Here is a 26,812-nt window from a genome sequence, read left to right on the forward strand (position 1 = left end):
CTGTAAGTTTGTTTCGTGGTTGTCTTTGAATTTCAGTGGAATTTTTTTTTTTTTTTCCAAGTCAACTTGTTGTCCTTTCAGTCTTAGTTGTGGAGGGTGCAGCTCAGCTCCAGGTCCAGTTGCCGTTGCTAGTTGCAGGGGGCGCAGCCCACCATCCCTTGCGGGAGTCGAACCAGCAACCTTGTGGTTGAGAGGACGCGCTCCAACCAACTGAGCCATCCGGGAGCTCAGCGGCAGCTCAGCTCAAGGTGCCGTGTTCAATCTTAGTTGCAGGGGGCGGAGCCCACCATCCCTTGAGGGGCTCGAGGAGTTGAACTGGCAACCTTGTGGTTGAGAGCCCACTGGCCCATGTGGGAATCGAACCGGTAGCTTTCGGCGTTAGGAGCATGGAGCTCTAACCGCCTGAGCCATCAGGCCGGCCCTCAGTGGAATATTTGCCTAATTTATTTTTCCCTCTTAACTTCCTCTGCTCTTCAAAAATAATGAACAGGCCTTGGAAAGAATAACTATGTCCTCCAAGTTCTGACCTGTCATGGTCTAGCTTTTGTTGTTTACTCAAAGTCTGCAGTTGTATTGTTAATTTCCTTTCTAGTGAGCTTGTACAGTCATCCCCCCTGATCCATGGGGGACCCGTTCCAAGACCCCCAGTGGCTGCCTGAAACCACAGATAGTACTGAACCCCGTATGTGTGTGTTTCCCCCCACACACATCTTCTCACTTCAGCACGTTTCCCTTTGGTGTGTCCAAATTGCCAGCATCCCTTTGTACTTTGGAGCCATTATTAAGTAAAATAAGGATGACGTGAAACACAAGCACGGCTACTACTGATGACGAGTGGACAGGGAGGGGCACAGCATGTCACACTGGACACAGGGACGAGTCACTTCCCAGCCTCTGGCGGGCCTCCCGTCTGAACAAGGAGGGGCCGGCAGCGGCCTCAGAGCCTTGGGGAACGTTGAGTTGTATGTGTTTATTGTTTTACAGTTACTTTCCACTTGTATCTACTTGTATATCTCTTCACAAGTTAAGAGATATAAAGTGTCCTCTCAAAGTGAATGTATTAAAAAAAAGAGACACTTTAACAACAAGCATTGTCAATAATAATACCCAGATTGAGCAAAATCCACAAAGGTGGTTGTTTGTCACACCCTGCTCCGTGTTTTCTCCCTGGTCCTTTCATCTGTGGAAATCCTGGGACGGGTGGACAGCCCCCTGTCTTGATTTCCAGCAAAGATACAGATGTTCTTGTAGTTTTGCATTTCTTCTGGTAATTGCAGTGAGGATTTGGAAGAAGAGAATTCAGTATTAAGTGTGGAGGCGTCCAGGTTCCAATTGTCATAGAGATGGAATCACGTATCCCCCTATTTTTAGAAGCTGCCTAGGAAGATTTGTGAATGGAGGGGGGGAAAATGTGATGCAAATTGTACATTTGGGTCAGGATGCCTCTTTGGGGGTGCGGAGTTCTGGGGTCTCTGCCCTCCCCACCCCCCACTGACCTGAACACCCGTGGAATGTGCCTTTTCCTTCCTCACTCTCTTCTCACCGTCGGACTCGTGGCCAGGCAGCGAACTGAGGCCATCACGTTCGTTCTGATAATAGTAAGGCGGTAACGGCGGTGGCGGTGGTGGTGGAGGTGCCTTTTGTCGGACACTTGCTAAGAGCTGGGCGCTGTTCTCATCAATGTACTTGCCTCGTCGTTGCTCGGCCTCACAACAGTCCCAGGAAAAAGAGGCTTTTATTCCAGTCAAAGATGAGCAAACCACGGCTCAGAGGGCCGAGGCAACTTATCGGAGGTTATGCAAGGGGGCAGGCGGAGGCGGGGTGGCCCCGGGGCTTGTGTCCTGAACCGCTGAGGGCTCCATTGCTCAGGACACTGATCCTTTTGGGGAGGCTTTTGCCGAGGACAGTGGCACTGGGAGGTGAAATGCACAGTCACCCGACTGTCCCCGACTGCCAAGACGGTTGGTGGCAGTGTGCGTGAAGGAGAAGATAGTGGGCGTGCTGGGGCACGGGGGCCGTCGGGGAGCTGCATTGCATACTTTCAGAACAAGACAGCACTTAACGGGCAAAATAGTGGTAAAAACATGCAGTACTGAGTGCTATAATTAAGAACGTGTGTGTGTGTGTGTGTGTGTGTGTGTGTGTGTAGAAGAAGAGAGTGAGGGAGAAACTTCGCGTCCTGTAAGGACAGAATAGACCATTTTTTCTGATGTCCATAGAATAGCTACAAAGATATATAGCATAGCTGGCTACACACACACACACACACACGCACCCCAACACAGAAAACCCTCAACACAATTTTATTTAAAGTCAGCTGTTTTTACTTCATTTCATTTATTTATTTAATTTTAAGGAGGGCGCAGCTCACAGTGGCCCAGGCGGGGATCGAACTGGCGACCTTGGTGTTCTCAGCTCCGCACTCTCACTGACTGAGCCAGCCGGCCGCCCCATCAGTGCAGTTTTTAGAGCAGAGCTGTCCCTGCCCCGCTCTCATCCCCTCAGAGTAAAAGCAGCCGAGTCATGCCTGTGCTGGTACTTGTCCCCCTGCAGGTTTAAGCTGCTGAGCCAGGAGGAGGGCGAGTACTTTAACGTCCCGGTGCCACCGGAGGGCGGTGAGGGCAGCGAGGAGCTCCGGCAGAAGTTTGAGGTGAGATGCCTGGCTTTCCGTCTCTGTGGGGACCGACTGCGGCCGCCTCTGGGCTGTTTTTCCCGTTTCTGGTGTGGCTTCTACCAAGGCCTTCCTTTCTGACTCTGTGCCTTTGCAATCTCTGTCTCCCAGAAAACTCCTATGTATCCTTCAAGACCCCAGGTAAATGTTCCCTGCCTTGGGACGTCATTCCTGCCTCCCTGTCCTCGGTCAGAGACAGGCCTTTCCTTGAAGCGCTCGTTCACTGCCCAGGTCATTTTGGTGGTGGTGTGGCCTGGATGGAAGTAATGGCGAGTAAGGAAAGACGTGGATAGGGTAGTGATGTGTCCTGCAGGCTGCGTCAGCAAGGCCTGTGAGGGATGCAGGCTGGATTTGGGTGTATTGGCAGGATGGTGCTGTACGGTCGGAAAATGGACTGGACTGTGCTGCTGACGCAGTGAAACACCCATGGGTGTATCTTCCTAAGTCTAGGAGCCCTGACCTTGGCTCTGACCTTGGCTCTGACCTTGAGCTCTCGTGCTGGCTCTGTCTTTACCCCAGATAAACCCCTTCCCTTCGGAGGGCCAAATCAACCCCACTTTCATCTATGTGAGAGATGTAGGACACATCCCAGTTTTACAAAGAAAATGTTGTGGGGAAGATGGGTTTGAGTTCTTTCCTTTTATGTGCACTGAGTGATTTTAAAGTAGTTTCATAAGGGAAAACATGATTTTGTTCCCACAAACTCAATATACTGAGTCTGATGAGAAATCATCAATTCTAGATAAGCAGTGATGGCCTACTAACGCTGAAAAAAAAATGTAGAAAATAGCTAAAATGAAATAGATTACTGTCATTGTTATTCATTAAATAATCCCACAAGCAAATAAACAAAAAATATGACCAAGTGAAGTTCTGCGGTAGGGAGGTCCATTGAGAATACAATAAGAGGCCAATGTAACCTTGTCTGAGAGGACGGGGACGGCGTCACTGAGGAAATAACAATGGAAGTTAACCAAGTAAAGGGGGGAAAGAACAGTTCATTCGGAGGACAGCACGTGCAAAGGTCCTGTGGTGGGGAGTTAGGGCGACTGTGTGAGGCTGAGAGAGGGGCATTGTGGGTAGAGCAGAGAGAGCCCGGGGAGGGAGGTGGGGGTCCGAGTAGAAGGATTTTGCCATTTGTTCCATGAGCCATCTTCATTTCCCCCTGACCTTGACAGAAATAGTACTTGAGTATTAACCCTTGTCTTGAGTCTCTGCGCCCCATAAAACCTGGGCTATGGCGATGGGTGGGACCCAGTGGGGTTTCCCTTCCTGGAGATCACTGGGATAAGGAAACACGTTGGCCTTGAGCTGATGAGTGAACTTGAACAGTGAGGGTCATTCCCACAGAGCTGGCTCAGGCCCAGAGGAGGTGCGCAAAGGGCGGCCCTGCCCTGCAGAGCTGAGCACGGAACACTGTTTGATAAAAATTAGGACAGGAAGGCAGTCCTTCCAGAACCCAGTCTCCATCTTTTTCCCTGAGCTTCCTGATGAAGTTTTCCATTTGCTGCGGTGTTACAATGTGTCATTGTGAATGGGGGGTGGGAGGGGGAAGCGGGAGAAGCAAGGCCAGTGTTTTCTGGTACAAAATGAAGTCTCAGTTTTGCAAACAGGTGTCTTCTGTCCTGGGGCAGCCGGGGTGACATTTCAGAACACCAAGGAACACGTTTCCTCTATGAACAGCGCATCTGTCTGGGCCAGTCACTGGTTGGAAGTAAAGGATTGGTTTTATCCGCATGCAACCAAACGAGTGCCTTTATTTCTAGCAAGAGCCTGCAAACGCTTGTTTATGCCTGAATTACAATCATTGCACACCATAGCTGTTGATTAAAAAAAATGTTCCCCACAGACGGAACATTGTTCTCAGAGGCACAGAGGAATTTCAGCTGACCTTGAACGTGAGAAATGTAATCCCTGTGCAGTAACCAATTAGCACCCAGAATGACTCAGAAATTACTCTCAAGCCTCTTATCGGGAGAAATTCTGAGTGAGGTAAAATCGAGCTGCTGGAATTGGGGTAATGGAATTTCATGGAAGGGGGAGCTGGGTGCCGTTACCGCACGTGGTACATTTCACACGGTCGGGAGCTGGCTTTGAGGGGGCTTTCTCCTGACCGTGGGCCGGGGGAGGGAAGATACCATCCTGGCTGGTTCAGAACGGGTTTTTGGAGGAGAGTTTTAGAATTTTTTGATTTTAAAATGCTTACTAAGTGCCATTTCTTATTTTAAGTGTTTTAGAAACAGTAACTCATGTCATTCGATCTTCATGACAACCCTGAATGGGATCGGTCGATTTGGTTATCGTCCCCAATTTTCTTTTACTGATGAGGAAACTGAGGCCCAGAGAGGCTGAGCCACTCCAACATCCCATAGCCGGTCATTGTCGTGCTTTGAGTTTCCTCAGAAACAGACTGTAAGGGTTCGAGTGCACATAGTTTCTTTGGGAGGGGATGGCAGAGAGTAGAGGGGAAGTGACGTAGAGGAAGGGAGTGTGTGCTATAGAGCAAGCTGCCATGTGGGTGCCTGGCGTTTCCTCCCTCGGGGAGTTGCATGCGTACCGCAGGGTTTCCTGTCGAGGAACGAGGGTAGGAAGCTGAAGTGTTATCCACCCGTTCTCTCCATCCTCCGTCCATGACGGAGGGCTGCTTCCCGGGGAAGGAGCTCGCCAGCGCTCCCGCAGCCAGGAGACGAGCCCGCAGGCAGGGTCAAGGTGTGCTGGGTAAGCAGCCCCAGGTGTAGAGAGGAGTGTCCCACGGGGACTTGCGGGGACACCTGGGCCGCACCTGTGCAGTATAGCCTGTTGTGAGAAGTGGTTTCAAAACCAGGCTACCTGGATTTGAATCCAGCTCTGCCCCGTCCTTGCTGAGTGCTGTAGGCAAGCTGCTTGTTCCTCTCCTGTAAAATGGGGTGCTCGGGCTGTGTGACCACTATAATGGCACACCATAGCCGGCAAATGTCAGGTTGTCGTCGTCATTACCAGCTCCCCCTGGACTAGGTAAAGCTCAGCACGTGCTCCTGGCTTTGGAAGAGCTGCTCAGGGTGGGGGAGCATCTGCGAGGGATCCTAGCTGTCCGAGGTCTGTGCCACCACTGCTGGAGCTGGCAGAGGTGTCTCGCTTCCACCAGGAGAGGCATGAAGCATCTGAAACGGAGCCCTGGCGGCTGACCCCTCCTCACTCGGGAAGCAGGCAGACCGGAAGTGCAGCCGGCTGGCGTCATTGAGCACCGAATTCTGAGGCCTATGTCACCGAAGTGAGAAGGCAAACTTTAGTGGATTCCTGGTCCTGCAGGCGTATCCAACCCAGTGAGATAAAGCATCATAATTTGGGCCTCAATTTCAAACAGCTCTCTGATGGAGAACCTGCTCACCGTGAGGTTCCCCGGGGACGATGGGACTCTCAGAGAGACACAGGACACGGCTCGTGTCTTCCAAAGGCTCATTGTATCGGGATCGTGAACCCAGATGTTTTCAGGAGCCAGGCAGCTAACAAGCCTGGTGGGGACTGCGATTAACTAGGGCGGGTCCCTCCTGGGTGGGGCTCAGTGTTGCCAGATCTACAGTTGTCCCCCTCATCTGTGGGGGGACACATTTGAAGACCCCCAGTGGATGCCTGAAACCACGGATAGCACCAAACCCCGTATATACTGGGTTTTCCTATACCTGCCAACACTTTATGGCTTCTCTTTGGTGTTTACAAATTGCCAGCATCACTCCTCTTGCACTGCGGGGCCGTCGTTAAGTGAAACCAGGGGGACTTGAACACAGCACTGTGATACCGTGACTCTCGGTCTGATAACCGAGACGGTCACTGTGTGACTCCTGGGCAGGGAGTGTGCAGTGTGGGGATGCTGGACATAGGGCAACGCGTGTCCTGGGAAGGATGGCGAGAGAGTTCCTCTCACTACGCAGAACGTTATGCGATTTAAAACGTAATGACTTGTTGATTTCTGGAGTTTTCCATGGAATATTTTCGAATCGCGGTTGACCGCGGGTACCCGAAACCTTGGGCGGTGAAACTGCGGATAAGGGAGACGACCGTATTTCTTGAAAAGAAGCTGGGAATTGGGCTTCTGGAGGACAGCTCCTGATTTTCGACGGCTGTCAACTTATTTAAATATTAGAACACCCCCACCACTGTGCGGACCAGGCCGATAGAGCCATCAGACATCAGCTCTAGGGTCTAGAAGCTGAGGCGACATTCCGTCCTACTCTGTCTAGGTTGCTATAAAACATACCATGGGCCCGGTGGCTTACACAACAAGCATTTATTTTCTCACCATTCTGGAGGGGACGTCCGCAATCATGCAGACTCTGTGCCTGGCGAGGGTTTCCTGGTTCATGGACGACCAGGAACGTCCTCTCCCTGTGTCCTCACCTGTCAGAGGGCCGAGGGCACTCTCTGGGGTCTCTGTTACAAGGGCACTTACCGCATTCATGAGGGCTCCACCTTTATGACCTAACAGACACCCCCAAGGGCCCCTCTTCCCCAATACCATCGCACTGGGGTGAAGCTTTCAGCATGCAGACTTTGGGGGTACACAGGCATTACAGATCTATAGCACATACCTCTGAGGAAAGCCACCAAAGCAAATGGAAGAGCACTTTGGGCCCCCGGTTCAGAGGAAAGAAAGTCACTTGCAGGACTAGGGGGATAGCCGGTGGCCACTTGTTCCTCCTTGAAGGAGGGGGGGATATTTCTCCCCAGCAACATAATATTCCATTGGGGAGTCTGAGCTCCTTACCCGACTCCCCTGCAGGGTGTGCCGGAACCTAAGGTCGGGGGCTGAAATGGGATCCGGGGACCAGGGACAGTCCTTACTGGGACCTTTCCAGGTGGGACAATGGGGTGTTAGAAGGGGATGGGTCCTAAGTCGGGGTTCAAAGAAGGCAGGAGACATAGTAATACAGCAGGGAGATGCTAGGATGCGGAAGGAAGAGAATATGTTTGAGTCAAGGCAACCTGGGCAAAACTCTGGGGGCCGGAGAGGGAGGCTTTGGGATGACCAGAGGACAGGGCCCCCCAAAACAGTGCAACTTCCGTTCTAGGCTTTTCTCTCATTTGCATTGTCCCCGATGATGTCACGGTTTTAACTACCCCCTCCGGGCCGGTAGCCCCCAGATCTCTGTCTCCAGTTCATGTATCATTTCTTAACCCCAAACCCACATATACAGTTGGTTCCTGGGTACTTACGCTTGGTGATCCCAGGAAGACTGATCTCCCAACACACCTCATCTTACTACAGAATAACTCAACCAAGCACGTTCAGGCAGCTTGGTCCGTAGCCCCAAAGTGGAGGTACCGCAAATGCCCATGAAGAGGAGAATGGATAGACAGAAACCGTGAACGTGACTCAGCCGTGCAAAGGGACGGACTCCCGTGCACGCAGCAACCGGGTGAATTCCAGCAACGGCACGATGAGCGAGAGAAGCCAGATGCAGGCGGCTGACTGCGTCCTCCACGAAGGAGCACTGAGCGTGTGGGCTGTTTCTGCACCCCACAGCCCCCTCACTTCTCTGCAGACACCAGCTGGGCCGGCAGTTTAAATCACCGTTGGCACCACGTGCCCAGAGTCAGCAGGGACCACACAGGTGAAGGGGCTCCCCCCACAGGACCGTCCCCACTTGAGACCAGTCAGGTGGGTCCCCAGGTGACCCGCACGTCGGTCAGACTCGGCTGCCCGTCGGGTTCCCGTGGTCCCCTCCGTGGACTTGACAATCTGCAGTAATGGCTCACACAGTGCAAGGAAATACTTTGTTTCCCAGCCTGTTACGTAGTAAAGATGATGACAAAGGACACGATGAACAGCTACGTGAAGAGACGCGTAGGGCGACGCCCAGAAGGGTCCCGAGTGCAGGAGCTTCTGTCCCCATGGAGATGGGGTGCACCTCCCTCCCAGCACGTGGACGTGTTCACCCCCAGACGCTCTCTGAACCCTGTCGTTTAGGGAATTTTATGGAGGCTTTATCATGTAGGCACAATCAATTGTTCACTCATTCTCCAGCAAGTTCCAAGCGTCCATTCCTGGTTCAGTCTATCTGCTGACCTGTCCCCACCCAGGAGCCATTCAGGAGCCCAGCCTGACTCATTAGTTTGAAAGCACCAGACACGCTCTTGCCCCAGGGCCTTTGCACGTGCTGCGTCCTGCGCCTGGGGCTCCCTCCCTCTGACTGGAGAGCCCTTCCCTGAGACCCCGCCATGAAACAGCTCTCAGCAACCTCCATGCCCTGATTTACCTGATTTTCTCCATGCCCCTTATCACTGCCGGACAGTTCAGGTACTTGTTTCTTAACGTATTGTCTTTCTGCTCACCCTGGAACGCAAGCTCCAAGATTTGTGTGTGTTGTTTTCCGCCACTTCCCTGGTGCCTGGAGTGGTGCCCAGCCCAGAGAGGTTTGGGCAGAGGGATGTCGGGAGCTCATCCAGGCCAGAGTCAGGATTCTGACCCGCGCTCTTAACGCCGCGGTTTTCTCACTCCAGTAACAAGATCCTGCTGGCCTCCTCTCCCCATCCTCGCACAGCATTTGCTGCCATCTGAGTCACCGTTCTGCTGCCACAGCAGCGGGCCCCTCCCCCAGTGCACTGAGGACGAACGTGGGGCCGCATCCATCCATTTTTCCGTTTAGCCAGAAACTGTATTAGTTGTCAGGGAGATTGTGGAGAATGAGGTGTATAGTCTGTGCCTCCGCGGTTGCTGGTGCACTGAGGAGAAGCAAGGCAACAATTACTGTCCAGTACACACGGGAAGGGGAGTGGATGAAGGGAGCAAATGGGGACACCTCGTCCTGACCCAGGGAATCAGGGAGGAAGTGACAGTGGGGGGACCTGGGCAAAGGGGAGAGCATAGCCGTCCACACAGCCACAGGGGCATGTGCAAAGGCCCTGGGGTGGGAGGGGCAAGCACGGAGCTGGGCTGCAGGGAGGACAGACCCGAGGAGACGTGATGAGTCTGGAAAGCCAGGCAGGGCCGAGCGCGCTGGGCCTCAGGGCCCCTGAAAGCCCCGCGCACGGTCTTCATGTCCTAAAAATGAGGGGTCACCCCTGAAGCGTTTGAAGCATGCAGTGACTCGTTGGGGGGAGGAAGGAGAAGCTCACTCTGGCTGCGTGCGAAGCCCAGTGTGGAGGGAACCGAGATGGGTTGTCAGGTGAGAGGTGATGCCAGGTGGTGTCGGTGGAGATAGAGAGATGAATTCTGGAAGCCGCTAGGAGGAAGAAAGGACATCCGGGTGGTGGGTGAGACATGAGGGAGCCGAGAGAAACGCAGGTGCCGAGGATGCCGTCCAGGTTTTGGTCTTGAGAGCAGAGGTTGGCCATGCTGTTCCCGGGATGGGGGCGGGGCGTGCGCTGCAGGAGCCACAGCTTCCAGCTGTTCATGTGTCTTCCTACAAGGGCTAATGACGCTTCTGTGCTTCCCCCCTCCAGAGAGCCAAGATCGGTCAGGGGACGAAGGCTCCGGAGGAAAAGACAACCAACACCATATCCAAATCTGACAACAATGGGAACAGAGACCGGATGAAGCTGACCGATTTTAACTTCCTCATGGTGCTTGGGAAAGGCAGCTTTGGCAAGGTACGGTCTGGCATGGCCGCGGGGCTGCAGGAAGGGACAGCTCGCGCGCGAGGCGGGCACGGCTGCTGTCTGTAGGGGGTTCACATTCCAGGGAGGGGGCGAGTGAAAAGCAAATAGATGTACACTGCAGTTCGTCGTGGGCCCCGTGAGGGAAGTGGATGGAATGCTGTGCCACCAACAAGCCAAGAGGGCCCCCGCTCAGGCGCTCGGAGGAGGTGACACGTAAACTGAGACGTGGAGGAGGAAGATGAACCAGCCCTGCAGTCGGAGAGCTAGGAGAGAATGTTCCGAGCAGAATGAACCGCGCGTGCAAAGGCCCTGGGGTACGGAAGGGCTTGTTGGCACATTCTAGGGACCATCAGAAGGTGTCAGGGAGGGCGCCTGATGTGAGGTTGCAGAGATGGCAGGTCCCCGTCGTGCAAAGCTGTTGGAGCTGTGAGGAGAAGCCTGGGTTGTCACAGTGCCGTGGGGCGCCATTGAAAGTTTCTAAGCAGAGAAGTGACACGATCAGATTTGCGTTTTGGCAATGATCAGTCTTGCAGCCAAGGATGTAAACAGGTCCTTTCCCAGAGCAGCGCAGCTGAAGGGCCACCCTGGGACTCGTAGAGCGGTTCGGGCTGCGTTTTCAGGTACCGGGAGACACTGTTTCACTGAGGTTGATGGCGTGTTACGAGTATCCCTGCCTTGTTTGGTGCTGTCTCGAGCCTTCGAGTCCCGTTGGGTCCCACGCACGTGTCTAGTGTAAATCGCATCGCATGGACTCAGGTGTGCGAAGCAAGTACGTTTCTTCCACATCTCCGCAGCTTACGTAAACATCGGGGTGTTATCCCTTGGTTCTCCTCGCGTGTATTCCCGGACCCCAGCGGGTATAATCAATTGGGGAATCCCGCCATGTTCGCCAAAGCATGTCAGGAATTGGCTCACGTCTCCCTGTTTCACTAACGCAATCCTTATCTGCACGATATATGCCACCTGGACCACGGCAGAGCTTCTCACTGCTTCCCCTGCTTCCACAGTCGTGACCTAGCATCACTATTTCCTTCACGTAGCAGCCACAGTCACTTTTAAAGTCCTACCTCAGGTCCAGGCACTCCCCTGCTTAAAACCCTGCGATGACGTCTCTTCACAACTAGAATAAATTCTGTGCCGGGTCTCTGATGTACGGTGCCCTTTATCATCTCACCTTTGTCCTCTACCTGATGACTTTCTTCCTTCTCCTTGTCACCCGCGGTGCTCGGGCCACAGTGGTGCTTCTTGGGTTTTGGAAACACGATAAGCTCCTTCCTCCCTTAAACCCTTTGTGAGGCCGTTCCCTTTGGTCTTTGCGTGGCTGTGTCCTTCTGGTAATTCCCATCTCAATGTGGATGTCACCTCTTCCGGGAAGCCTTCCCTGACCACCCACTCAAAGGGCCGCTCGTTCATTCTCCATCATAGTGAGCTGTCTCGTAACCCTCATCACTAATGGACAGTTTTCTTGTTTGTTGGTGGGTTTCTCCCTCTAAAATCTGACCTCCACAAGAGTGGGGGACCTTCTCTGTCGGGTTTACCACTGTCCTCCCCAGGCCTAGACTGAATGTGTAGGTTTTCTCTGTGGGTCACAGGGCATGTGCTGAGATGGAGTAAGGGGTCTGAAGTGGTGGCCCAGGGTCCGATGAGCCTGGAATGAGAACAGAGTGGGAACACACAGGAAGGTTGCTGAAGCAGGCGGAGCACCAGATCAGCAGTTGGTAATGGAGGGACCCACACCCCAGCGTGCTGAGCGTGGCCTGGACGTGGAGATGAGAAGTAGATGGTTAATGGAACTGAGTACCCGGGAACCAGAGATTACAGTAATGGGGAGTGAAGAATTCGGGGGGTTGGGGGGGGCCCACTGCTGAGCCAACGGGGCCTGCTTCTAGCAAGTGCTCGGTAGAAGCCTACCCAGTAAACGCACACAAGTGGGGGCGTCTAGACGGGGCTGGAAGGGAGCCCACGCAAGAAGAAGGTCGAAACCCAGGTGGGAACGGAGTCTGGGGTCCTCAGGATAGAAAACAAACGGATGACGTCAAGAGATTTAAAATTCTGGGAAGAAGAGAGGGGTTTAGACCCCAAAGGGGCGGGGGTTCCATGATGACAGAGAAGACAGTGGATGAAATAAAGAGGTCCTAATACTCTGAGGCTGCTGGGGAGTTGGAAAGAATTACATTTTTAATAAGCACTAGAGTCCCCTGCTTTGTAATAAAAATTACGTTTAAAGGATAAATATTGAGAGCTCTTCCCCCAGCCAAGGTCACATCTTTCCTGCCCCCTCGCTGCTACTGCCCTCCCTGTGTAAACACTTTTGTTCATTTAATTTGCATTTTTCCAGCCATCACTAGGCTAATTTAACAAGTGTAAATTTGCATTTTAATTCTGTTACCTCGAAAGTTAGCATCTTTAGCATCGTCTGAATAGGCTTCTGCAACTTTCTGAGCACCTAACAATGTAGGGTGGAGGGTTTTTGACTGAGGGACAGGAGCTGGAGGGGGGAGGGGGAGCTTTCAGGAAAGGATTGGGGTTGGGGGCCAGAGGAGAGGTGGGGGAATGAGAGAGACTAGAGCACGTGTTTCCATGGAAACTGTTGGAATAATTGAGAGCTCTGTTCCAGACGGGGATGTGGCATCAAATAAATCACAGATGAAAACAATAGTGTGCTACGAAAGCCAACGAGGACAGCCAAAGCCTCTGTGACCCTTTAGAACACAAGTAATCCTTTGCCACTGTAGTTTCGCCAGCGTGGTTTTCAGTCAGTGTGGTTTTATATTTGAATGCCTGCTTTTGTCACTTTGTGCTCTTGTTGGGCAGAGAGGTCAGTCCCCTTAACCAGTAGTTGCTGTCCCCCTTGCAAAGGTGGGAGGGACTGACCTTTGGGGTGATCTGTTTACACCTCCCCTCCCCCAGGCCCGCTGCCTCGTGGAATCCGGCCCAGAAAAATAGGCTCAAGCCGAGAATCTGTGGACTGACCCGGACGTGATACAAGCATTTTGCTAAAGGCCTAAGGGAGGAAGGGGCTTTGCTGTTTCAGAAACCCGAAAGTGAAATGGGCAAAGCAAGTGTGAAGGCCCCTGAGTTCCCAGGAAGGAAGCCCCGTTTCAGAAACTTGACAGGACAGTTTGGAAGGTTCGCTCTCCCGAGCAGGTGGGAGGGTGGCATGTCTGGCTTAGGTGGAGATAGACGCCTCCAGAACTTTTGTTCCCGGGCAGATGCACTGTCCACTGACGACAGAAGGGTTCTCTCTGCACTTTGATCCTTGATTCTGTTCTTTTTCTTCTTTGAACCTTTGACTCCCACTTTGCCAACCACCATACGTTCCGGGCATTGAACCTCTGTGGTTGCTATCGAGGGGTGCTGGAATTCAGATCGCGCTCCCCATGTATGAGCTGGGCAGACGGGGGCTGTCCGGACCGCGTGTTCAAATCCACAGCGAGCACCTGACCGAGTAGGCACAACCCAGATACAACTCCATTCCTAGAAACCTACAAAGTGCTGCCGTAGCCACACCCCTAACTAATGCGGACACCCTGTCCCTTCTGAGACTCCACTTGTGCTTCTGGGGACGATTTGTATCAGCCAAGTCCTTTTCAAAGTCCTGCTGGGGGCTTGAATGGGGCCGTATTCTCCGGGACTCTTGGGTGTTGCCCGTACAGGCTGCTCTGCGCACAGGTGGGGAGAGGCCATGGGGGGGTGGATGGCAGGTGCCTGCTTAGGGGGACACAGATCTAACACAGGGAAGTGCAAACCCAAAAACAGCATCTGTGTAAAAGTCTATCACGGAAAATGATTGCCAATAGAAAAAAATGACGCTAGCCCAAGTATTCGTCAGTAGTCAGAAGTTAAGTATATAGTGGGGCCTCCACGATGCATTGAAAAGACTGAGGTCTCCCCCTGCTGTGTGTCATGGCTGTCTGTCATCTATCTGTCCGTCTGTCACCTCTCCATCGTCATGTGAGAACGTCCATGACATGATACCAACTAAAAATAGAAGCAAACCCCAGAACGTTATGCTGACAATGTAAAATAAACCAGACGTAGACTTCATGTAAGGTACTCATGGTCCCTACTTTCATTGAACTTTCCCCCCAACATTTTATTATGAAAATGTTTGAGTCACATTTCTCAACTCTCAATGTTTCTCAATGTTTCTCAAATGTTTCTCAACTCACAAGTCACAACTCTCAAATGTTTGAGAGTTGAACGAATTGTATACAGTGAGCATCCATAATGCCCGTTAGCCAGATTCTACACTCAACAGTAGGCTGTCTCTGCTTCGTCACACATCGTCCCCATACCAACCAGTTTTTTTTTAATGCAACCCATTTTTTTAAAGCAAGTTGCAGACATGGGTCTTCTTTACTCCCAAACTCTCCACTCCTATCGTTGAAGCAGAATCCAGTATTTGTTTTGGATCATTTTTCAGGTGCAATGTACATACAGTGAAGTACACCAATGAGTGTATCAGCCTATGAGTTTTGGAAAATGCATACTTTATACACATTCATCGAACAACCACACTCACAGAGGTAAAGCGTAACTGACTTTCACGTGTGCCGTGAGAGCCCATGGGAGTGGGAGTGGCCCTCGTTGGAAGCAGTGAAATCGTCCTTGACAAAGTGACGCTTTAGCTACATCCAAAGGATGAGTTAAGTAAACTACGCAAAGAGGGGAGGGCGTAAATGAAAATCTCAGAATGTCTCCACTAGCTGACCCCACCCCCAGCCAGGCGCGGTTGACCTGCGTGGCGGCCAGCGCACCTAAGCTTCTTTGCTAGTCAGCATGGGTTTGGCTGCTGTAACCAAGAGGTCCCCCATGCACACTGGCTCAGACACCTTTTCCTTCATGTGACAGTAGAACATGGGGTGTTCCTGGCCTCGCCCACGCTCTCCACAGGGTGATAAAGGGACCCCGATCCCTCGTTGTGTGCATTCAGAGGGCGGAGGGGGACAGTATGGAGGAGGCACAAGCTGCTCCTTCAAAGTCTCAGTTTGGACGAGACACCCATCACTGCCGCCTACACTCTATTAGAGCGAATTGAGTCACATGGCCACACCTCGGTGCCAGGGAGGCTAGGCACACCGTTTGGGTGGGATGCTCATGGTCTCAGCCAGGCTCTCCACTTTTCGGCTCTGGTTGGAATTTTTCTGGGGGACACCCAAGACCCTCTGACTTTTCCCTTTAGAACTCCTAATTTATCACGCCCCGGCAAACCAAACACTTGAAGCCCTTCTCGGTGACATTTCCTTGTGTTCGTGCCAGGTGTCGGTGCTGCTTTTCCAGAAGCATAGCATACGCCAGGAATACATCAAGTGGGAAGGAGTCAGCAGCTTATGAAATTCAAAGGAAAAAGTGGAAAGTCCTTAGAAACGGGGGGCCTACGTATTATTACATTGCTGCTTCAAAAAGTCCTAGCGGGTCTCGTGCTCTCTAGGCCTTTGAGGGGATCTAATAGCAAAAGCTGAGAGCGCAAAGATAAAGCCTAAGACCCCTTCTAGTGCTTGAGTTTCCTAGAATAACGTCCAAGAGGTTGGTGACATTACTGCCTGAGTGGCCCTTAGACAGAGACCTGCCTGCTGTTCTCCTTGGTGCTGAAACCATCTCCGTTCGTTCCACATCCACTGTACGGCCAGGTGAGCAGTTTCCACACACCTGTTTATTTTCTGCCCTGTACATACCTCCTATTTCCTTTAAAGAAAATAGTTTTCTTTAAATGGATTTAGTTGACTTCCTTTTCTTCTCAGCATTGCCCTAAGCAATAATATACGGGGAACCACACAGGCTTGGTAGACCAGTTATAGATTTACTTTAATGCGTTTTAGGAGAATTTATTAAAAGGAAAGTAATTTTGGCTTTGTACTGCTAATGGTGCAGGTACCACATTTTGTGGGGGGTGGAAGCTGTCTTAAGGTTTTACACTCCCAATGACAATTTGGCGCTTCAATTACTGGTGTATTTCTGAGAACACGAAGTGCTTTTGTGACATTTTTTGTTCGTGTCTGGAAGGTACAGAGAGTCTTTGATCTTCCCTGTCCCCTGTATCCTTTCTTTTACATGCACGCGCTCCACATACGGAAAGATATCCTTAAAAATCTTGCCTGTGATCTTGACCCTTCCTTCTCTGTCCTTTATTCACGGAATACAGAATCAAGCTGCTCTTTTGAGACTGGCTGTCCCCACTTCCTCCACACCCCTGACCCCCAGGTTATCAGGACGTGCCTAGCTCCTAACCCTCCCGATCTGAGCAGGTGTGGTCGCTGCTTATGACAGCAGAGGGTAGGCACGAGGGGAAGGAATTGGGACTAAGCTTGGACCCCACTCCCAATTCCACAGAGCTGCATACTGACATTGGGGGGGTCCTTCCTCCACTGTGGAAAAAAGTTAAAAATGATGTCTCGTAATGACACTGGTGGGAGGACGAATCCCTTGTTCTATGTTGAAGCATTTTCTTCAACCTAAAAGTTTGTTTCTTTTCTTGTGATTTTAAGAAAAATTAAGATACTCTCATGAGCCCCTGGAAAGGTGCTGGCCCCGGCGCTGTGCCGTGTGCTCGTGAGGATGGCCGTGGTTGTCACACATCCACCGGCAGCCTCTGAGCTTGTGTCCCCGACAGCCACCTGGGCTGTAGTGTGAGCTTGGGTTTGGGCATAAGAGAGACACCCACAGCTGCCAGCCCCGGGTGACAATGTCCTCTGCTGGCACCCAGCACAGCACTGACTTATGACAGGAAGAAAGTGGCTGAGGAGAGGAAAGGCAGAGCACTGGCGGAGGCCTTTTCTCGAGTCCTGGAGCTCCCGTGGTGGGCGTCGGTGCTGGTTTGCATCTCCTCGGTGGCGTGGGTTCACACGTACGCACATTGGACGGGGGCTTATGTAACCCTGCGGACCGGAGCTCGTCCCCGTGTGCAGCCCCTGGTGCTGTCTTCCTGAGCCATCCTGTGAGCTCCTGTATCACGGGCTTTGCAGACCGCTCAGTCTTTGCCACCCGTTCCCTTCATCCTCTTCCCGGGAGAGACTGTTGCTGTCTGATCTTGGATCCCTGCCTCCGCTTTGCTTACCTCCTGATCTTGGTGCCCGCCTCCCAGCCCCCAGCCTTTCATATGCGGTTCTGATGGCTGCGTGGTTCTGGTTTTGCCGGCTCATCGTCCTGGATGACTGGGAGCCCTGTCGTTTTCCGAATTCTTCCAGGTCTCTTCTCAGTGAAGTGACCGACTACATCTCCGCAGCCCCTACCTTCTCTCCTCAGGAGGCTGCAGATGCCAGAACAAGTGTAAGCGTCCGTTTCCCCCAACACAGTGAATTATCTCAAGGAAAACGAAACATCTGCAATTCAAGTGTTACAGCCCTAGGCCCTTGTGGAAGCAGGCTGCCCAGCCAGCGTGAGTGAAGGGGTTCTTGTTGGAAAGATGGAACACGAAAGCTTCCAGGAACCCAGCGACCGCTGTCTCCATCCTGCCCCCACCCTGTCATCCTGCTTCTTGCTAATGTCTGTCTCTGAGGATCTGCGTTAACACTACCTCCCTCAGCCAAATGTCTCTTCTCACTTCTCCGTCTAATTCCCACGTCTGGAATATCCTAGAATTTTTAAATCCCAGGGAAGAGAAGCCGAGGGGCCAGGATGGCTCAGGGATCCCCGTGACCCCGCTGGCTATGGCCGAGGGGCGGGGCCGCTTTTCCAGCCACCCAAGGGGAAGGATGACAGGAAGAGCCTCTGAAAAGCCGGTGTGGGGCGGGCAGTTTCTCTAAAGAAGAGAGGTGTATGGGCCCACGTGTCATTTAAGCCTAAGTGTTCTGTAAAACGTTGCCTGACTCTTTGGGGAAAAGAGTACAAAGTGACATCTGGTTGTCTCATCCAAGGGACAGACGACAGCTATTCGCATGGACACTGTCTCGGGAGAGTTCACCGCCACTGTCCAGTTACCGTGCTGTTGTGGTTCTTCCATCTAAACCACATCTTCCCGCTATTTCAGAAATCCACAGCTCTGTGAGGGTGAATTTCCAGTTACTAACAGCAGAACCCATCGTCTTTTCTACAACAGACCTAATAGCAGAAACCTGAGGGTCGTCCTCGTCCAACGCCCGGGGCGAATATTTTGGATGTCCCCATATGGGTGGTTCCTGTGATTAAATGTGCCTTACTTTGTTCCAATGCCCCCGTCACCACCACGGTCAGTTTCACATTACGATTTGACCTCACGTGAAAACCACTGCAGGGGTGGGTAACATCTTTGGAGCAGGTTCACACCAGGGCGTCTGGCTCCTGAATGCACAACCACGGAGCCACACAGCCTCCACTGCTTTCAAAGCCCGTGACCCCATCAGTGAGGGAGGCATGTGCCCATGGGGCAGCTCAGATCACAGGGAAACCGGCATCCTTTGGGCCACCTCCCTGTTGTCATGGATGGCAGACCCTTACGTGTTCCAATCACGTGTTCTTTTGGCAAAAGGCAACAATTATTGGTTTGTTTTCCCGGGAACCGTCTGCAACACAGTCCAATTAAATCTGCTTTTATTTTAACCATCTAGCGTTGTCTCGTCTAACATATGAGTCAGAGACCATGGACTGAACATCCAGGCCTGCAACGCTGATTTCAGCTCAGGAAACACTGATTGATACCTGTCAATGCTATCGAATCCGTTTCATGTCAATAATTAGGAGTGATGAAGCCCCGTGTTTGGAAATAGTTGTCCTTTTGCATTTCCTGTTACAACCCAGCCAAACAGTGAAACATTTCTTACAAAATCCAACTCAACATCTTCATTTCATACATAGGGGGAGGCATTTCAGGCTTAAATCTCCTTATTCATCTTCCTCCCAACCGTCATGGTGACTCATTCCTCCCCGGGGGTACTGACATTTGCTTAACAATAGCACGTCCACAAGAGTCCGAGGAGGCCGAAAGCACCTCTCTTTGGAACTCCCATCACTTTCTCTGCTAGTGGGCAGAAGTTCGACTTGATTAAATCCAAGCTGTGACATGGCATCATTCTCAAAGGTTTAAATCTTAGTCACACCTGTCAGCCTGACCTCTGATCTGAAAACTGTCCATCTGTCACGCAGATCCATGCCTCCCCGGCCAGGCAGACCCTCGATGGACCCAGAGCCCCCAGTGTCCACGAGGCTCACGCTTGGTGTTGCATGTTCTGTGGGTTTGGACAGACACACGTGTAACGACAGGAACCCGCCTCACTGCTCTAAACGTCCTCTGCGCTCGGCCCTTGTGTCTCTCCTACCCCCCGGCCCCCGACCCCCTGGCAACCACTGGTCTCTTCACTGTCTCCATGGTTTAGCCTTTTCCAGACTGTGATAGAGTTGGAATCTTACCGTATGGAACCATATGAAGAGATTTTATTTTAAATATGGAAAACCTTAGATAACACGTCACGAAATAAGCAAGTAGTGCCCTCTGAGTTGCTGTGAGTAGCCCTTACTTTTGTCCAGCCGACTCGAACGCTGTCCCTACGCAGACCTGCGCTGTAAGCCCCCATTTGCTTTTTTCCCCTCGACACCACTTTTCAGCTTTTCCTGAGGCACTTCTTCAAGTAGCAGGTCTACCCAGTTCCTTCTCCCACACAAGCCATTGGAGGGCGGAAGTCAGCTCTAGACTGCGAATTTCCAGATTGCTGCTGGACGCGAACGCACGGGATTTCCCCAAACCACCGGACTTCCTATTCGACCCGGGTGACCACCACCAGAACTACAATGTGGACACTCATATGCGTGGATACGTACGCTTAGGAAATTTGATCCACAGTTGGAACGGCAACAACACACTTCGGAGAAGGAAAGGAGGGCCTTCCAGACAACCTAGAACACAGTAGGATGTCTTCACGTCCGGTGAAAGGTGACGGTTGGGAGAACCTCCATCCGTGAAGGATTCGCCAGCCGCGATGACGCCAGTGTGTTGGGCTCTTCCTGTGTGGTAAGCGCTCAGTGTGCCTTGTCACGAGTCGTTGCCGTGGCCCTACAGCTTGATGAGCTCCTGTCTGCGTCGGGCCCCCACCCCCAGCACGTCACAGGACCTCTTTCCCCATCATCCCAGGCGCCTGCTTACCCAGGGCTGGGCGGCTTAAGCCAACTCTTGGTCGCTGCCCCAGTTGCAAGGAGTGTTTTGGGAAATCTCCATGCAGGAGAAGACGGGCCTGTGAGGTCCTGCAACCAAGGTCTAGTTGTGCAAGTTGACAGATGGTCGTTGATTCCTCAGGCACGTCCTGTCTGCAGAGCGTGCAGCTGCCAGCGTGACAGCCCTCGCAGCGCCCCTGACTTGACCAGGATCACACAGCAAGCACAGAAACGAATCTGAGCTTCGGCATTTGAACTCACGACTCCAGAGCTGGACTTGTCCCCGCTGGGCTGTTACGATTCTAATTAGAGGTAAACGTCCAGCTCGTCAGCCTCTGTCAATGTCACAGTGTCATTCTTACACGGAAGAGCCCGCCAGGGAGCCTGGCGTGTGGCAAAGGCGAGGGTGCTGAAGTGACATCCTCCGGGCAACCCGCCCACCCCCATGTTTCTCTCCGAACCCTGCTCCTGAGTGGGTGGGCGCCCTCGGAAGAGCAGATGGGCGGCGTTTGCCCAGCGCTCCTGGCCCTGACGACAGTGCCATCCTGCTGGCCTCTCGCCAGCTCTCCCCCACTCTCCCCCAGCGCCGGCCAGGCCTGCCTGACGCAGGAAGGCCCCACGAATTGAGAGGAAAGATTCTGATTTAATTGGTCTGGACAGTGGCCGAGCTCCAGCCTCTCAAACCTCCACAGGGAATTCTGATGTGCAGCCTGGAGTGGCTCAGTGCAGACAGGCCGGCAAGGCAAGCCGGGGAAGGCTGGGGGAGGGGACGCCCCACGTCTGCCCTCAAGGGCGGAGTGGAGCTGATCTACCGTGCCCTGTGCAGGTCTTCAGAGGGACTGGGCAGAAGCCAAGCAGGAGACTGTCCCAGGGAACAGGGGACCCTCAAAGAGTGGGGTCCTGCAATAGAGGGGGTGGCACGCCTGGCTTTAAGTCAGCACCTCGTCTGGCACCCGCCTGGTGCACAAGCTCCCTTGTGTGTGGGGGTGGACGAGGAAGAGGGGGCCTCTTGGGGTCCCCCTGGAGGCCCACAGGGGACACACCTGGCTTTAACTTGCTTCTCTATCCTCCCACGCTGACCTCAGCTCACCCATCCTCTTGCCCAAATTCGTATTCGGGGACCCTCTGAGCCCCAAACGTTTGTCTGTCTGTCTCTCCTCTTAGATGCACCATCTGAGATCATCGAGTTAGGGACCCTTTCCTGGTCCCTGTGTGAGCCGCATTTGCTGGCACCGTGAAGCTCGGCGATTTGGTGCCCCCGCCCACCCCATTGTGGGGGTGCTGTTAAGAGCATTATGCAAATATTTCTTTTTGACCTAAGTTCTAGGAAAAGCTTATTTTTCTCCTCAAAAAATGATTTCCTTACAGAAAACACGAGCTGCTGGCACGTGTCATGTATCTGGATGCTTTGGCCTCCGGAGTGCTGAGAGTACACACGCACACAGGCACACACGTGCGCACACGCAGACGTACACGTACACACATACCACACACAGATACACGCACAGACCAGCACACACGCACACACAGTATTTACAATATATACTATATACACATTCATATATATGCACTACATGCCGTATAACCCTTTTAACCAGCTGTATCCAGGTATAATTCACACACCATGAAATCCGCGTGTTTCTGTCCTATAGTCTGGAATACTCCCTCAGTTCTTGGTGACGTACGGGTGGGACATAGCCACGTATGAATCAAATGGTGCTGAGACCTAAGTCGCTGAAGATGCTGAGTGGCCAGATCGAGGTGGTTGCCGTTTTCAGTTACTTTCCCCCCTTCAGGTCTTTTCATTCATTCACGCAACAAGCATTTATGGCGGGTCTGCTACGGGCTAGATGTTGGGCTGGGGCAGTAAACGAGTCACCCAAAATAGCTGCTCTCCTGGAGCTTCCATTCCAGAGAGGGAAGAAAATAAAGAGAGACAAACACAGAGCCAGGTGTGGCGAGTGCGGTGAAGAAAAACCAAGTAGAGGAAGGGGATGGGAACCATTGAGGGGCTGGGATTTTAGAGAAGGGGGCCAGGGAGGACCTCTGCAGGGAAGCCATGCTTCACGAGGCGAGAGAGCAAATTACCGAGCACGTCTGCGGGGTGGGGAGCGCTGCAGGCAGAACAGAGCGTGCGTGGACGTTGGGAGCAAGCAGGCGGCGGGGAGGGGGCTATGAGGCAACTGCAGGGGGCCGGGGTGGAGACCTGGTACCTGAGACCAGTAGGGCGGCTGGAGATGGCACATATTTTGATTGTGGAGCTGGCCGACTTTGGTGACACGTTGTAGCAGAGGGGGATTGAGGGCGGCTGGATTGGGCTGTGGACTTCTGGCCGGTGTCTGCTGAAGTTGGGAGAATGGGGAGGCCCCCCTGGTGTCTGACCACCTATGCCCTCTCACGTTAGTGAGCAGTGGACACACAGCTCTCCTCTCACGGCCAGTGTCCTCCGCTGGTTGGGAACTGGGAATGGAGCTGGTGGGCAGGGACCACAGCTGACCCTTGGCTGGTCCCTAAAAGGGTGAAGTGGATGATAAGCACTGTGGGGGCTAGAACGGCGTCCCCCCAAAAGGTGTGTTCGTGTCCTAACTGCCGGTACCTGGGAGGACGACGTGATCGGGAGACAACAGGGTCTTGGCAGATGTGATCGGGTGTCCCCAATCCAAGGGCTGGTGTCCTCATAAGAAAAGGACATTTGGACACAGACACGGAGACACAGGGAAGACGCCATGGGAAGACAGGAGGGGAGTGAAGACAAGCGGTGTCCCGACCACTGGCAGCCTTCTGGGCCGGAGGTGGGCACCAAACCCACTCTCCTTCAGCCTCTGGGAGCAAGTCTGCTGATACCTCGATTTTGGACTTCGGGTCTCCAGATCCAGGAGAGCATACATTCCTGTTGCCTCACGCCACCCAGGTCCCAGTTCTTGGTTCCAGCAGCCCTGGGAGCGTGTCGCAGCTCCCGGAGTGAAGCACTCCCCACTTTCCCCAGCACGGTGCCACCTGGACTCACAGGGTCCCCTCTGTACCACCGAAAGCGAAGCTCTGTGGGCGTCCCTGTTTTACAGATGAGGCAATTAAGGCTCAGAAAAGTCAGGTGACTCTCCCAAGGTCATGCAGCCAGTATATGGAGGAACCCGGATGCGTGCCAGGTGTTCTCCATCGGAAGCCCGTGCCCTCAGGTCCCCAACACCGACCCGGGGGCAGGAGCCAAGAGGCCAGGCTCACGTGGCCCGCTGGCTGCACCCGTCCGGGACATCAGCCCACTTTCCAGTCGGAAATGCCTGTGCTCTTTGCCTCGACTTGGTCTGCGCTCCCTGGAGCGCTGCTGTTTATCTCCTCTCTCCCCGAGGACGCTTGGGTGACAGATGTGGCTTGGAATTTGATAAGCGAGTCACTCACACAGGCTTCCCATCTGTTTGGAGTCCTCCCCCTGGAGATGACGGGACAGCTGAACAAACAGCCCACCCCCTCCACGCCGGTATGAGCTGAAGTGCAAGCTTCAGAAGCGGCGTGGGACAATGAGTGAAAGGTCGTTTCCACTCAGAGGGACATTTGAGACCACGGCCACCACCGCTGCTGGTGCTGGGGCGACTTTTCTGCGGCTGTTTTCTTCCAGGGCCCAGGTGGAGGAAGTAAGGACTTCTCCCGCCACTTAAGGCATGTCTGTCCCGTTTGTGGGGACGTCACCAGTGCGTAGCACCGAGCCTGGGGAGACAGGGGACCTAGGAAGTGCCACTTCCTCCTGGAGTGACGAGTCGCTAACTTCTGTCACTTCCCTGGCTTCGTCATCTGTAGAGTGGGGATAGTCGTCGTGCCTACACAACACATTTGTGTGGGAATTAATTAAAGGCGATGGCGCGGGGTGTGAGAGTGGGTGGGGTGTCTGTCAAACCCCCCCCTTACCTCCTGACACCGACATCCGGCCACGCCCTTTGAAGAGCAGCTGTGCCTCGGTGCCAGGGCCGCTCTGCCTGCTGGGTTCCTCAGAGTCGGCGGCAGACGCTTGTTTGCGGAGTGTCAGCTCTCTGACAGCTGGAATCGGGAATCTGAGCCCTCGAGCTCGAGTGCGCACTTCCTACAGTGCGTCCGGGCCGAGGTTTGCAGAGCCAGGTGGTTTGCGCCTAAGGGAGCTCGGTTCTCCTCCCGTTGCCTGCAATGTGCCTCCCCCACTTCCTCCTTGCGGGTCCTGTGACACTTCTGGTCTTAGTAAAAGCATCACTGCTCCAGCGCGTCACCTGCTGACCCCCGGGTCCCGCCAAGTCCTCCATTGAAACCAGAGCACCCCACACTTGGGCTGCAGGGGTTCACTCTCAATTGAAATAGGTCAGTATTGGTGCTGGAGTGTAAGGTTCGTGAGGAGAGGGACCTGTCACTCGGCGTCCCCAGGGTGTGGCTCAGTGCTTGCCACATCCCGGGCACGTGGTTTGTGCTCACTGGACAAATGGGGGACTTGGCCAGCTTTCCAGGTCCTGGAGGAGGCGAGGGGCAGGACAGAGAATTCCGTCTCTGGTGCCTCACTCAATGGAAGCTTTAAAAAAAATTGATTGAAAAGAGTATGTAGCATCAGACCCAGGAATTAAACAAACCACCGTGACGGGGCCACACCTGACAACACTGGGTGTCATTAGTGTGCGTATGAATTTTTGTGTGTGGGGGGGCTCTATGCATTTGGATAGAGCAATATCTATTGCTGCATAACAGATCACCCCAAAACTCAGAGGTTTGAAGCAACAGCAGTGATCTGTCGTCTCTCCTAGTCTCTGTGGGTCAGGAAACCAATTGCTCATTGGTTGTGGTTCAGGGTCCCTCTTGAAGTGGCCAGAGCTGGGGCACCTGGTGCCATCTGGGCACCCAGCTCTTCATTTGGTTTCCGGTCCTCTGCACATGCTCTCAGAAGAGGCTCCTGCCCCAGAAATCGCGCGGGGCCACTTTCATTGTCTTCTATTCTCCGAGGCCATCACAGAGTTCTGCCCAGGGTCAAGGGGATAGAGCGTGCACTCTGCCTCTTGCCTGTGAAGTAGCCGGGATTTGTAGACAGATTTCAAATGCCCCTCACCCCCCCACCCCCCGAATATCACTGCCTGTATGACATGAGGACAGCTCTCGGAAAGCTCTCCACGTAGGGGCAGAGAGGTTCCTGTTGAAAAGGAAAGCTTTCTCTGTCTGGCTTATTTCATTCCGCAGAATAACCTCTAGGTCCCTCTGTATTGTCACAAATGGCAAGATTTCATTTCTTTTTTATGGCCGAGTAATAGTCCATTGTGTATAGATACATATACACACAACGTCGTCTTTGAAAAAGGTGACGGGGAGTCAGAGGCACAAACTTGCAGCTATAAAATAAGTCCCAGGAATATAAAGTACAGCACGGGGAATACAGTCAGTCATCTCGTGATAACCCTGTACGGTGACAGGTGGGTCCCACACTTAGTGCAGTGACCACAGCGTAAGGGATGTAAATATTGAATCACTATGCTGTACACCTGAAATGACTATTATGTTGTACGTCCACCGTATTTTAATGAAAACGAAGAAAAGGAAACCTTGTTAGAGTATTAACGGAGCAAAGGAAAGTGCCCGTCTCGGCCCCGTTAATGACTGCTGAGAGAGTGTTAGGAAAATTAAGCTGGAGGGAGCCTGTTTTACCTGGGGACAACTCCGGACCGTGTTAAATAAGTCAATTTTGATAGTACCTGAGAGAACAGCACATGTAGTGATTGGAGTCAAGGTGAAGGGAGGTACTCGTTGAAACGCGGCCGCCCAGGCCGCCGCCCAGAGCGTCTTCTGAATGGCAGGGGACGCTTGGAATCTATGTTGGGAACAAGTACCCCAGAGCTTCTGACCCAGAGACACCCTCCTTAAAAGAATGGGATGTGCCTCCTTGTAGGTCGTGCCTTGATCCTGTTTGGCTTCCTGAAAGTTTTATTTTCATGAAGCACCGTGAGCTTCTCAAGCAAGCGTTTTATCCTGCGGGCTCTCTCAGAAACAGACATCCATTCAAACTGATACCCATGAACGTGATGACGTTATTGGACGGTGTGGAGGTTTCCAGCGAGAGACGGGAACCAGGGGTGGGGAGCAAGGCCTCTGCTTGTTCTCTGACCTCTGGCTCCTCGTGCGTCTGTGTCGTTCTTCTTTGCCGGCCTGAGATGGGCCGCTGGGGCAGACCTGGGTGCCTTCTCTGTCCAGGGCCCCAGGGCTGACGACTGGAGGGTCTTAATTGCAAAGTCTAAGGAGACACAACCTGATTGGCTCGGCTTAGGTCAGGCATCCCCCAATCAGCTATGGCCAAGTGGGCCCACCGCCCAATCAGAAGGGTCTTCCTAAGAGGCGTGTTGGGCAGTGTCCCTGCCGGTCACTGTTCCCTCTGGCACAGCCCCAACCAGTGACAATAACGATGTGTCGTGAGCCACACCGATGAATGTGCCCTGCTTGTGACCACAGCTGCGTGGAGGGACACCCCGGGACAACAGCAGTGGGTGTGGGAATTTCTCCTTAATCACCCCT

The 26,812-nt window shown here is 53.0% G+C and overlaps 1 protein-coding gene across 3 annotated transcripts in view; it reads left to right on the top strand.

The window, feature by feature from the left end:
• Positions 1 to 26,812, top strand: part of PRKCB (protein kinase C beta) — a 233,916-nt gene that overhangs the window by 159,190 nt on the left and 47,914 nt on the right. For all 3 annotated transcript variants that reach the window (XM_033101075.1, XM_033101074.1, XM_033101076.1), the window contains 2 exons: positions 2,554 to 2,650; positions 10,091 to 10,237. In XM_033101075.1, coding sequence (XP_032956966.1) covers positions 2,554 to 2,650; positions 10,091 to 10,237 — 244 coding nt within the window. The remainder of the gene's footprint in view (positions 1 to 2,553; positions 2,651 to 10,090; positions 10,238 to 26,812) is intronic.

Source organism: Rhinolophus ferrumequinum, assembly GCF_004115265.2.
Source record: "Rhinolophus ferrumequinum isolate MPI-CBG mRhiFer1 chromosome 15 unlocalized genomic scaffold, mRhiFer1_v1.p scaffold_54_arrow_ctg1_1, whole genome shotgun sequence".
NCBI lineage: Eukaryota > Metazoa > Chordata > Mammalia > Chiroptera > Rhinolophidae > Rhinolophus > Rhinolophus ferrumequinum.